The 13,839-nt window shown below is 39.1% G+C and overlaps 3 protein-coding genes across 3 annotated transcripts; all 3 read left to right on the top strand.

Moving 5' to 3' along the window:
* The first annotated feature begins 266 nt into the window (after positions 1–266).
* Positions 267–3,200, top strand: pvalb5 (parvalbumin 5). The gene is made up of 5 exons (XM_034894709.1): positions 267–502; positions 991–1,067; positions 2,162–2,294; positions 2,580–2,689; positions 2,945–3,200. The coding sequence occupies exons 2-5, from the start codon at positions 1,007–1,009 to the stop codon at positions 2,965–2,967; spliced, it is 327 nt and encodes a 108-aa protein (XP_034750600.1). The 5' UTR covers positions 267–502; positions 991–1,006; the 3' UTR covers positions 2,968–3,200.
* Positions 3,201–5,191: 1,991 nt separating this feature from the next.
* Positions 5,192–7,909, top strand: LOC117958374 (parvalbumin beta-like). Its single transcript, XM_034894708.1, has 5 exons — positions 5,192–5,380; positions 6,256–6,324; positions 6,535–6,667; positions 6,833–6,942; positions 7,617–7,909. The coding sequence occupies exons 2-5, from the start codon at positions 6,264–6,266 to the stop codon at positions 7,640–7,642; spliced, it is 330 nt and encodes a 109-aa protein (XP_034750599.1). The 5' UTR covers positions 5,192–5,380; positions 6,256–6,263; the 3' UTR covers positions 7,643–7,909.
* Positions 7,910–9,365: 1,456 nt separating this feature from the next.
* On the top strand, positions 9,366–11,395 carry LOC117958373 (parvalbumin beta-like). Its single transcript, XM_034894707.1, has 5 exons — positions 9,366–9,636; positions 10,221–10,287; positions 10,420–10,552; positions 10,897–11,006; positions 11,098–11,395. The coding sequence occupies exons 2-5, from the start codon at positions 10,227–10,229 to the stop codon at positions 11,121–11,123; spliced, it is 330 nt and encodes a 109-aa protein (XP_034750598.1). The 5' UTR covers positions 9,366–9,636; positions 10,221–10,226; the 3' UTR covers positions 11,124–11,395.
* Positions 11,396–13,839: the final 2,444 nt, after the last annotated feature.

The raw sequence follows: 13,839 nt of genomic DNA, 5'->3' as shown, positions 1-13,839 counted from the left end.
TAAAATAAAACATCTTGCTGATTGATAATTATCACATTCATCTCATGGACTGAAAGGTGTTGCATTTTCTGAGTACACCTGCTTTATTATTTTTATTATTCCTTGTTCATTTTAATTTTAACTTTAGTAACAGTTGTAGCAGTAGCATTAGAAACAGACATAGTAAGATAAACATTATATAAAACGTGCACTTGTAAAAATACATTATTTAATAAATCTTGATTATATGTAATTGTTTTTTACTATTTTTCTTCTTATGCCTGCAAGTTTACATAATACCGTGAATGAGAAAATCATCTGCTCTGATTAACTGATGAAGGAGGAGGAGGCTTTCTGTGGCGTGGGGGAAATCTCCCTGGATTTGAAGACAGATACGTTAGGTTGCCTCTTGCACTCCGGATCACAAAGCTACAATAGAGTGTTGGTGGCTTACAAGGACAAAGCAGGAGAAGCAGAGATCTGTGCATCAAAGGCTCAGAGTGCAAACCTCACCCGAAACACGGTGAGTACCAAGCTTTTTGCAAATTCACGTGCATGGCAATGCTTGTTTGATGATAGTTGGCTGTCCTATGTGCATTTATGCCTTAAATCATCTTGATTATTTTCCTTTAAAATTTATAAAAAATTTGGATTTTCAATGGCATGGGATGTTCAAGCCAACTTTCTCTCTAATTTTGGATCATCATGCAATTCTCATATGATAGAGTATGTCAGTTTCTTTCTCTGAGGAAACCATACAGACTTATACATTTTGCTAATCTGCTTGTGCCTCACTGTCAAAATGGCACCATCCCACCAATAAAAGGTACAGCTTAGTGCCTTGTTTTTTTGACAGTGCTCGTGTACCTGAAGACTAAATGATTATTCTAAATCTATCCACAAGTTTTATCTGACAGATCCTGTTATCTGACAGCTGAAGAAAACACTTGCACCGGTTTCATGTACTGTCACTTTGCATTTTCTCTGTGCATGTGTGTTTGCACCCCTCAGGCAGCTACAGAGGACCATGGCATTTGCAGGGATGCTGAGCACAGAGGACATCAAGGCTGCCGTCCAGGCTTGTCAAGGTGAGTCAGACGACACACACACACACACACACACACACACACACACACACACACACACACACACTTGCACGCAGGGAGACACACACTTAACAAACATCAGTAACACAAGAACACTTACATTATAGTAGTAGAATATAAATCCACTAGCATATTGCAGAGGAAGACAGACAGACGTTGTTAAACCTACTCCCAGTCCCAGTAGGGATACCTGTTCCGTATGTGTTGTTCACAGTGGGGACATGGAGCCTGCAGGTTACCAGGCAGCCAACTGGCAGGAGAGCAGTCACCACCCAGATACCAATGTATTTATTTTGAGCGTTCACACAGAATATACCAAATCACGCAAGCTTTTACAGCCCTCACATCACATAATATTTAATCATTTATCTCTAGCAATTACGTTTGCATGACAAGGCAGACACAGCTCACCCCCTCAGATAAAAAATATAGTCAGTGCTTATATGCCCTTTATTTAAGAGAGCCTTCCGGTTGGCGATGTTGCAAGCAAAATAACAATCAAACTTCTTTTTGCATTTATCAATAAAAGGAGGTAGTATTTATTTTATTTATTTTAAAAAGTGATGGGAAACAAAAATGTTCTTTGAAAGTGGGGATAGCGGACAAATCACATTAGGGTTAGGGATACACTAACCCCCATTCCACATATGATTATTCATTTTTAAATCAATAATTTATAATACTGTGGCTGCAAGTTGTATAGATCAGACCCTTGAATAACTTAACTCTTTGTACAGTGGATCAGCATTTCCACCAACAGCTAGATAAATAAAGGACTTTTAACATTTAGGATGGCCTTTGGCCCATGTGCAATGTTCAGTGTACTTTGAATGTTTCATGGCAGAATGACATATGCCCAGTCTATAATGTAGGCTATATAAGACTTTGAAGCGCTACAGGGTGTATGTTGGTAAATGTCATTGGTTGAAAAATCAAAATCATCTGAGCGAATGAGTAAATGCGACATCTCTATTCTTTCCTTCGCCACTTTTGCTTTCTTCTCGTTCTTTGATTGACCGCTCACTCCCACATCTGTCTGTCTCTCTTGCTCTCTTTCATTCTCTCTGCCTATGTAGCTCCAGGCACATTCGACTTCAAGTTGTTCTTTGCACAAGTGGGACTGACTGGCTCATCTGAGGCAGATGGGAAAAAAGTATTTACAGTGCTGGACCAAGACAGTAGTGGATACATTGAGGAGGAGGAGCTCAAGTAAGGAATAGCAATGATAGAGATAGGCCTGTGAGTTTGTTTGTGCATGTGTGCTACATCTACATTTAAATTCCACTGTGATAGCCCACAGGCATAGGTCACTGTATGAATGGAGTAGCATTCTTGCTGTGAATAAATCCATTAATACATACAGGGAAGAGCTGGTGAGTGAGTGATGGGGATTAAAAAACTCAGAAAAGCCTAGAGGGGAAAGAAAATGGCATCATACAGTCTATGATGATATAAGTCTGAACTTATCTCTGATATTTTTTGTGCACCCTTTAGGCTGTTCCTTCAGAATTTCTCTCCGGAGGCAAGGGAGCTGACTGTAGCTGAGACCAAGAGTCTGATGTCTGCAGGCGATAAGGATGGTGACGGCAAGATTGGGCTGGAAGGTGGGTGCATGTAAAACATCTGAAAAAGCTGTTGGCAGATGAGTAACAGAGCCATCTGTGCAGGGGAGCTGTCCATTACATAGTGCTGAAATTGCAGTCCATAAAAAGCACATGCAAAAACACTATAGTAAAGTGTTCTCAAAATAAGAGAATGTGCTGTTTGTTTAGTCATTCTTGCTGGGCCATAATGTTGTATGACTCTAACTTCTTGACTCAATGAGAATCTCTGTCTGAATTTCTTTTTCTCTCCCACAGAGTTCTGTGATATCCTGAAATAAAGAGAATGAACATTTTTGCCCAGGACTCACTTTCCCTTTTATAAGATACCAGGGTTTTTCCAGATCGTTTGATGCAAAGATATAAACCTCAGATAGTCTCCTGCCTGCTGCTCTCCCTGTTGATGTGATAAAATAATGCATAAAATGTTTGGCAGATGGATACATCTGAATATTAGTTGTGTGTGTTTAATCAATTACGTACCTGGAATGGGTTAATAAATATATTTAAGATGTGAAATCCCTGTGTGCTGCTTATTTTTTTTCCTATCTATTTACCTAAAGTTATGGTAAAGCATTAAGTGTCTCAGATAAGCCTCAACGGTTCACTAACCCTTAAACTACTGTAGTGGCATCTTCATGGGTTAAAATTTGTTAAACTTATTTCTGAGTGTAAAGTCCCTGCAACACTTAAACTGACTACATCTATAGGAAAAGTTAGATATGACAGACAAGATAAGCATACGAAATTGACCACAAGAGACTTTTCACCATCATAATCTTGCACAAATAAACACATGTAAAATTACAATTACCATTCTCCAGTTCAAGAATACAAACTGAGTATCAATTGGGAAATATCCAGGATAATCTATGGTGAGTGCCTATTGACACACTATCTCATTTCACTAACTCTGGCTTTGTGGAGGATGTCATCGATAATAGAGTCACTGGCATAATTGTAATGGAAGGGAAACCACCATAGGCCCTTTCCACAGAAGACATTTTGACTTAGCACTGTAGGAAAAGCACAGAGGTAAATAAAGTGAGAAATGATGGCTGGATTCCGTTAAGCTGCTTTGGTTTTATAGGGTCTGGGTAGCCTATTGTGCATGCTGGCTCACTGCCACTCTCACTAGAACACTTGAATAGAATGGAAAATAAGTCAAAATTTTTGCTGTAAAAATGGGCTATTATAATTTGCTACTGCAGAGTTGAGTATATCCTGTGACTATGGGCAAATTGAAAAGTCACTGAGTCAAATTTTTTTTTGCATTTTAAATTGATGGGACCACTTTTTTGGAGCGCTTCCAAAAAATTCCCCACATTTTCCTCGTAAGGATCATTACTGCCTTCTGCTGGAGAGATTTTGACTTCCTGCAAACGTAGGTAGAAATATTAACCGTAATCATGGGAAAAATACTTTATTTAATTAAAACACAGCTGAAATGACTGAGATGAGTTATCAATATTGAAATGACCTAAAGGTAAAAGTCTAGGGTTTACATTTCATAAAGACTGTGACATGTGACAAAAACAAGACCAAAATGGGTGTTTATATATGCATTATAAAATTATCAATATGTGGGGTATATGAGCTGTGTTTTGTGCCATGGCAGCACGTCAAAGTAAAATGAGTTGTCTACATATTGCAAAGTTGATCATGTGTTAACGCACGCAATCGCATTGTACACAAAATATAGTCTGAATGATTGAACCAGAAGGCTTGTCCCTGTTTGGACATTGGGCTTTCTTATGAACCATCTACGGTAGTGCATTCTGTACTTTATAGCCAGGTAATGTCACAGGACAGATACATATCTAGAATCTCAGTGGGGTGTTGTAAATCCAACCCTTCAGATGTGAGAATCAAAAGCTTGACTCCAACAATTTATAATTAAGTCATAGTAAAATAGAGAACAACATGACCTGTAAGGAAAATAACCAGACAATTAAGTAAATTCATGAATGGGATTTGTGCAACATTTAACATATAACACAGAATTAACAGACACAATATACAGTATATAGTCTAACAAGCAGTAAGGAGACATGTCTCAATAATCACAGGAGATAAAAAGCAACTCTGCTTTTGACGGCAATAGGCTATATCTAATCTCCACGTGGGCTATATTTACAAGGTTTGAGGGGCCTAATACATTTCAGAGTGCTGAATGACGTTTAAAGCTGTGAACTCAATTTCCTTTGCTCATTGAGTAACCAGTAGTTTCGTTAAAATTGGCAGTGAGCCTTTGGCTCCAGGTTTTTCTCACAAACCACATTAGGGGATATGACCCAGAGCATAGTAGGCCTATATTCACTCTTGGTCATTCAGTACATTAATATTCGCAGATAAAATTTACAACATCAGAATCAGCGTCTTAAATTTTGGCTATAAATCACATGAGTGAAACATGTACCATGAAGTCAGTAAGCAGCGGGTCTGCTCATGTTTCGACACGTCTAGCTATAGGCCTCCACACACATGGTAGCATCCTCATTTGTTCACCTAAAAATAGATCAAGACTACTGGACACATTTTTTCAAAACCCATGCATCTTGGTAGGCTACATGATACTGAGACTCAAATCTCTGTAAATGGTGTTGGTCAAGGATATATAAGAGAGAGGGAAAGTTGCTAGTGGCATTCACCAAAGTCCGCCTTGGTTTTCACTCGCCTCAACGCAACTCAAAGGTGAGTGGGAAGTGCGCCCCGCAAAGGCCACGCTGACTTCAGTTTACACTGGGAGGAAAGGGACTGAGACGAGGAGATCCTCTTGGACTATAACTGTAGACAGAAATGGATCCTCATAGAGAAAACTACTCAAACCACAGGATGATCCAATCAGTGTGGCAAGGAAGCCCAATGTGCTCATTTGATTTCCAAGGATAAACCCCTGAGGATGAGAAATGGGCTGCTTTACCTTTTTAAGCGGATGAGAGAAAAAGAAATCAATGCGTTTGAAGCTGTGTTTACCTAGTTGCATTGTGTAGCTTACATGTGGCAGTGATTTATGTTGCCGTGATTTGGCCTCTCAGTGGGAGCATCATCTATTTAGTGCCATAGCAGTACTGGGGGTCATGCCTGAGCCAGAGGCACTCTCCCACTAAAACTTTCAGGCGGTGATGCTGTGTGGCAGCCTTGCAAAACTAAAGCAATTCATTAGTTTCACTGTGACCAGAACACACCCATGGCTTTAAACTTTTGTATGTTTCTGGTTCTTTCCAACACAGTGAACTTTCCTTCATCTCTTGTCAAGCTAGATAATGAATAGCCTTGTTGAATCCTTTAAAGTTAATATCTGGCCACTGATGCATGGTTTTAGGCTCAACTTGATAAATGAGGATTTCAAAAACAGGAAAACACTAGTTCATCATCAAACCCCCTAAATACCTCTCTAAAGTCATTGTATCTTAGGCCCTCAGGGTATAGAATCTCCCAGATTCAAATATCAGTAACAATCAGTACTTATTGTTTTAAAGGACATTAGCAAATACAAATGTATATTTACTGTATGGGATTTGTGATGCTTGTACTAACCATGATCCTTGCCTATTTTTCTCCCTCAGAATAAAAAATGGCCTGTGCTTGTGTTGTTGATGCTGCGGCACTCAAAGCCGCTCTGGACGGCTGCGCAGGTGAGCTTTATTATCTTTAATAAATAGATTATACAGTAAACACAAACGTCATCCTCATTATTATTATTATTATTATTTACATACTATGAATTATCATTGTAAATGCATATTTGATTTCTTCTTCTTTTTTCTTCTTCAACAACTGAAGTCCTGTGTGCCCATGTAATGCAGCCTGTCAGGGTGCTAATGGTTTTATAATATGCGTTCCAGCTGCTGACTCTTTCGACCACAAGACTTTCTTCAAGGCATGCGGCTTGTCCGGCAAGTCTGCTGAAGAAGTAAAGAAGGCCTTCCTCATCATTGACCAAGACAACAGCGGTTTCATTGAAGAGGATGAGCTGAAGTAAGACACTCAAGCAATGCACACTCAAGCTTGTTGGTACATTTTACCTTAACACGTCAAACATGAACATGTTTTAAATGATTCTACACAGTGATTTACAATCAAACGATCTATGTAGTCTGAGATGTTCACAGTTCTAACTTTGCTGTTTTGTCCACACGTCAGACTGTTCCTGCAGAACTTCTCTGCTTCTGCCAGAGCACTCACTGATAAGGAGACCAAGGCTTTCCTTACCGCTGGTGACAGTGATGGTGATGGCAAGATCGGCATTGAAGGTATGAGTTCTTTAGCTCATCGACACGTTTTTGAATCTAGCAGAACACAGCAGAGACGTGCAAGATTGATTCTGATGCTTATTGGCATGGTCTTCGAATTCATCTGGATTATAATTTAAGATTTACTTACATTGACATACTTCCAATATCTGCACGGACTCAAAGTCATGGTCAGAGATTGGGTCCAGTTGGTCTAGATCAGTGGTTCCCAACTGTTTTGGTCCAAGGGTACCCCCACGGCCTGTCAGATGAACTCACGTACCACTTTATCAACTACCAATGTATATTTCAAATGTATGTTAATATATATTATTAAAAATGCCATGTACGTATAACTTACTTTGGCAACAAACTCCTTTCTGATGTGTACAAAAGTGGAAGAAAAAAAAAAAGTGGTACATTTTCAATCATGTTAGTTGGTTGGTTTGGTCAGCAATCGTACAACTATTAGCAAACTCCCATATTAGTATATTATTAAAATCCAATTACAATTTCTATTTTTTTCAATTTTTCAAATTCATTTATCTACTTTGGAAACTTTCCATGTACCTCCTGCCAACTGCAGAAGAACCCCCTGGTTGGGAATCATTGTACTAGATCATACCCCCCTGATGAAATATGAATCTGAATACATTTTGTTCACTACTAATGGCCGTTTCATTCTACTTTCACAGAGTTTGCTCTGCTTGTAAAAGGATAAATATCCATTGACCAAGATCCACTTCTTTTCATGGAACAGCAAACACCTTGCAAGATTCAGTGATCATCAGCTGAAAGAATATTTTTTATACCTTATTTATAAGTTGCCTGCGGATTATTTCTAAACATGGAACACATATTTTACTGTGAATGTTACTCAGATGTGTCAAATGTTCTGAAGAATGACTTGTGCAAACTGTACAACACCATCTGCACTTTTGAGGAAGAGTGAAAAACTAGGAATAAAAACTCTTTTGGTGTAAAGTCATCTCCTTCAGGTCAGTTGTGTTTTTACTGGTCAACTGTGGTGTATTCCCTAGCTGCGGTTATGTCAACACATTGGGTTGAGATAGAAATGACTTTCCAACTGCCAGGGATTTTGAATGCTCTAAAGGTGCAATTGAACCGACCTGCACTTGTTTTGATAAATGGTAAATGAAAAGGGAAGTATAGCTGAAATTAGGCCCTAGGGCTTTTCTCAGATACTTCCTTCCTCCAGGGAGGTTTGCAATGGATAGCTGTCCTACATAGTGTAATTAGGTGGTCTGTTCCAAGGTCTTTTTTTTCCACCAACTGCTGAGTAGTCAATTAGATGATCTGCTGTGGCAACAGGAGGGCTATTAGCAGTCGCTGTTGCATCAGCAGAACCTTTGAATCTGGTGCTTAGATGCAAATCTTTAGTGATCTCAGGGGGTCGTAAAGTGATTCAATTCATTCAGTTTTATTGTAGTGTTTCAATATGCTACATTTAGTAAATATTCCAAACATGTACTAGCAAAGAAATACATTTAAAAGGGGAATCATATCATATTTAAGTCAAATTGCAATTCAATGGGAAGCTATGAATGCTCAGGGAACTGCAAGTCAGCCATATGTAAACCCTCAACCCTCTCAGATGACACCCTGATGTCGTTACCATCAACCAGTAGTCAAAACAGAGAGAGGCCTGGTGACAGCAGTCTGCAGTCTCCACACCCTTACCCCACAGGTCAGTGCTGCCACCTACAGGGCAAAGCTGTTCTCAGCATGACATTGGAGACGAATTATATTCAAATGTCAAGATGAATCTCTTTCTCTCTGTTGTTCTGTTTGGAGGTTGCAAAAACAGAAAATCGTCGTCTGGAGCATTCCGTTGTGCTTCTAAACACGTTAAGCTCTTAGAACAACAGGAATGGTACCTGTACCTGCAATAAGCAACTGAGGACAAACATCACTCAGTCCACATACTGACTAATTTCAACAGTGCATTTTTGACTTGCTAGTAAAAAATGGGACTGATTGACAATTTATACTGTTTCCACATGTAGCCTTCCATAACTACTCTATGATTGCATTGCACTTGATTTGATTAACATAGACCATTAGAAACATGTTTAAAATATTCTCCTAAATACAGGCTAAATCTGAAAAAACACAAACGTCTGGGAGGTATGGGGCCAGACAATATCACTTTTAAACATAAAGAAGACAGAATATATAGCCTACTTTATCAAGACATACATATAATTGTGAAATAAACGTTTCCCTTGCCAATTCATGAACAGGCTACAACAGTCCATGCTTTCCAAATCGACAATGTTAAATGAACAGAGAGAAAAAAGACCATTTAGTGCTATAGTCACGCCAGCCTTAACGCATTCATGCTCAGTATTACCCCTTTGAATAATGTGTGTTGCCAGGAGCACTTCCAATTCGTCTTCTTCAGCAGTACACAGGCCTATTCTTAGCATGGGGGTGTGGGGTGGTGGACATTAAAGACTTCTTCAAACGCACCTTTTAAGCGTTTTCATTTGTGAAACTTAAAATAGACCGCTCTCTGGCTGCAGGACGCATTTTCGCCACCCCCTTCTCTTCGGCGGTGTCAGTTATCTTATGCTTCAGATTTCGATGGAGTGAAACTATAAAAAGGTCACTGGGAACACCGGGAAGATCACTGCAGTCGACTCGAGTCTTGGCCGTATCATCTGTACCCTACACAGCAAAGAAACAAGAGAGGTAAGAACGGAGAAAACAAAAACCCGGGATCCACGCAGACAAAAGCCGCAGATCACGCTTGGCATCTTTCAGAAAACATAGTTTTTTTTTTAATTTTGGTTTTTACTTTTATTGTGGACTTCACACTGCAATGCAGCATCAAAAGAAAGAGTTTCTCTGTTGTTTGTGTAGCTGCATAAAGACATGGATTACTTGGTCAGACCTCCCAGCATCTATTGCACCTGTCACTCTCAGCCTCTCGAACGGGATTTGGACATACACCATCACTCATGCCACTCAAAAAGAAGTGGATTTAATAACTTGCTTTTGGAAATCTGAAATGTTTCTATTCTTGTCTATTTCTATTGATTGTTTTGATAACTGCATGCAAATTCTGGAGCGGTGCTCTGATGTTTTATTGAAAAAGTGATTGGTGTCTATTTGATATGATTCATCTAAAATATAAAAATACATAAGGTAGCTATAACCATAATGCATGTACTCAACAATATGATACTAGAAGGTTCTTGGATGGCCTTGGCCATAGTATGCAAGTAGGCTATTAGTAGGTTTTCTATAATTATCGCTTGTATTTGATCCTGCAGACCGAAATGGCCGTCGCAGGTGTACTGAAAGAGGCTGAAGTCACTGCAGCCCTGGACGCGTGCAAAGGTTGACTCTTCAAGCTACACTTACAAAATCACAGTCACAGCCCTCCCCGCGTGACTTTATTTGGAGCATCAATGTGCTTTTTGTCCAGCTACTCCAGATTAGTAACAAGTAACAACCCTGTATTCTTTTCAGACCCTGGCACATTTGATCACAAGAAATTCCTCAAGGCATGCGGTATGTCCGGCAAGTCCGAAGATGAGATCAAGAAGGCCTTCAAAATCATTGACCAGGACAACAGTGGATTCATTGAGGAGGAGGAGCTGAAGTAAGACACACATCAGGGGACCCCCCACTTCCTTTGTTTTAAAAAGATACCCACACATCAGACCCGTTTTAGAAATTCTTACATCTTCTGTTCTGATATCAGCTGTAAAACAATGCTGAATGTCAATGTCCGCCCACTCGTCTAAATGACAGAGGGCCTAGCTCTCGTTCTTCACGCCAGGGGGACTGAAGGACTTATAAAGTCCCATGCAGGGCCACACTATCTTCAGTACCCCTTGCTTTGCATGCACTTTCTATTTTTCGTTTTTATATCTAATGTCAAGTGTATCTTAGCCAATGGGAGCTGGTGTCTGTGAACAAACCACCGGTTGTGTCTGTCCCCAGGCTGTTCCTGCAGAACTTCAAGGCAGGTGCACGCGCACTGAGCGACGCCGAGACCAAGACTTTCCTTCAAGCCGTTGACAGTGACGGTGACGGCAAGATTGGCATTGATGGTGAGTCTCATGAACTCCTCCCACAATGGTTACAGCATTCTTTGGATGATTTTCGTACACGCTAACTGTGTATTTTCTTGTGATCTTGCAGAGTTCGCTGCCATGGTTAAGGCATAAAGTGGCAACTGACCAACAACATCTGCTGATGGAACAACAAAGCCCACGTCGACCTCCCTCCGTTTTCATCTCAATATAAATAATTTTTATACATTTGCTTAAGAGACGTTTCCTCCTATGCAACACACTGTCCAAAAAAGTGATGATTGTGAATGTCGCTCGGTTGTGTTAATGTCTTAAATATGAATTTTGCTTACTGTAAAATCTATGATGCACTTTCCAGGTAAAAACGGTAAAAAAAATAAAGAATAAATATCAATTTACTGGGGTAATTGATTTTCAAATTATTAACATCTTACCATCTCTTACAACAATCTATCTATCTACTTATCTATCTATCTATCTATCTATCTATCTGTCTATCTATCAATCTATAAATCTATCTGTCTATCTTTCTATCTATCTACTATCTATCTATCTATCTATCTATCTATCTATCTATCTATCTATCTATCTATCTATCTATCTATCTATCTTTCTATCTATCTATCTATCTATCTATCTATCTATCTATCTATCAATCTATCTATCTATCTGTCTATCTATCAATCTATAAATCGATCTATCTATCTATCTATCTATCTATCTATCTATCTATCTATTTATCTATCTATCTATCTATCTATCTATCTATCAATCTATCTATCTATCTATCTTTCTATCTATCTATCTATCTATCTGTCTATCTATCAATCTATAAATCTATCTGTCTATCTATCTATCTATCTATCTATCTATCTATCTATCTATCTATCTATCTATCTATCTATCTATCTATAAATCTATCTATCTATCTTTCTAACTATCTATCTTTCTATCTATCTATCTATCTGTCTATCTATCTGTCTATCTAACTATCTATCTATCTATCTATCTATCTATCTATCTATCTATCTATCTATCTATCTATCTATCTATCATTTGAAACAGCGTTTGTATCCTTACATTGATGCATATGATTATAGAAATAAAAAGCAATGGTTATTATAACCACACAAACACTGCGGATACAGGCCAGTAATGCGCGCATACACAACGCAGCAGCGTGTTTGTGTACAGCCCTGCAGCTCCACCTTGCAGCCACTAGATGGCGTTACGTCCATTACTATAATAGACTGTAAATATATGATTCTTACCACACAGTAGGAGTTGAGACAGACGCAACAGATAGAGACAAGACACGAGCTCACAGCTATTTATCTGGCAATATAAACAGAACTGGACGAGCCTCCCTCTCAGTTAAGCGGCCCTCGAGAAACTCAGAATACATGCATGCAGGACGAAATTATTCAGTTTGTTTTGATTCGCTATGGTAGGCTACTATCATCCATTATATGGTGCAGTGTTTCAAAACTCTAAGTACAAGACACCCACCTGATCATACTTATTAATCATTAAATGTTGCATTCAAAGCAACTGATTCTCCTTTCATGTGGTTTGTAAACATCTGTCCCAAGAAAGGTGTTTCAACATGATGAAACCCAACGAGCAGGCTGTATCTATCTATCTAACATTTGTTAAGTCACCCAAACCTGTCATAGTGCAATTCTTTCAGTTGAGTTACTGTAACAATCACCCAGTCCAAGACCAAACAATGTAAGATACATGTTTCAAAATGACCCTTTGAAGTGCTAAAGCTGATCTGTTGTCTTGTTTTCACATTACAGTGGGCGAACAAGTAACTCTAGATGACCTAATTCAACGACAAATTATTTCCATAATTCCTATCCCATAATCAGAAGTGTCATCAACGAGGACATCTTCCCCAGTCATCGATGCAACAAACCTTTACTGTATTGCAACCTTAGTGTAATGTTTTGTCTAATCAAATACTGTAGCCTACACACTACAATAAAAATAATTACAAATACATATTGTTTAAAAATCGACAGATAACCTAATTCAAGTCCGACTTGTTTCTTCTTGAAACAATTCTTATGTTTAGTGAGATTTTACAAACTGTCACTGAAAATAAGTTCATTAGTAATCTCATTTTATATGCGATTCCATCTTATTTTAATTAAGAAAAACATTATGTAAACATTGATATTGAGTTTGAAGTGCAGAGATTGACATGTTGAAGTGTTGCCACGTAATGCAGGGACGGTCTGACAGTTATTTCCGAAAACCCCTAACAGTATGGGCCTTCAAACCGAAACCAACGAGGCGAGGAAGAATGAAGAGGGAGGATCGTCCTCTCGGTAAATCTATAGCGAGCAGTGAAGCTCGTAAAGAACAATAGCCAATGTAGGCCTTAAATTAATAAACGATCGCCAAGTAACAATATCCTGTAGTCTGTAGGCCATCCAGACGGCGCATGACATCATGCACTGGGTTTAGGTAAAGTCGCAGCAATGCCTTTGATCGGGTGTCCTCCGTCTCTTTCACACGTAGTCTGGAGGAGGGGATGTTTCAAAGAAGTCCAGCTTCAGTAGTCTACAACCTCCCTATCAAACATCACTTGTTGAGGGGCCCCGTGTTGGCACCGGGATCAGGTTTAGGAAGGGTTGACAATGACGAAATACCGGAGATACAATCTTTTATTCATGAAAGACACCAAGATGCTGCCGATGAATAAGGCTACACAAAAAGCTGCACGCTGCGCGAAACGTTCATGCCTGAGACACGTGTTCTTAGAATTACAGTTTTTCTCCATTGGTTTGGCTCATTTCTTGAAACAGAAATTACATTCTCAAAACTCTAAGATCATTTGGCA

Source organism: Etheostoma cragini, chromosome 15 (genome assembly GCF_013103735.1).
Source record: "Etheostoma cragini isolate CJK2018 chromosome 15, CSU_Ecrag_1.0, whole genome shotgun sequence".
NCBI classification, from domain to species: domain Eukaryota; kingdom Metazoa; phylum Chordata; class Actinopteri; order Perciformes; family Percidae; genus Etheostoma; species Etheostoma cragini.
This window is presented reverse-complemented; position numbering and strand designations above follow the sequence as displayed.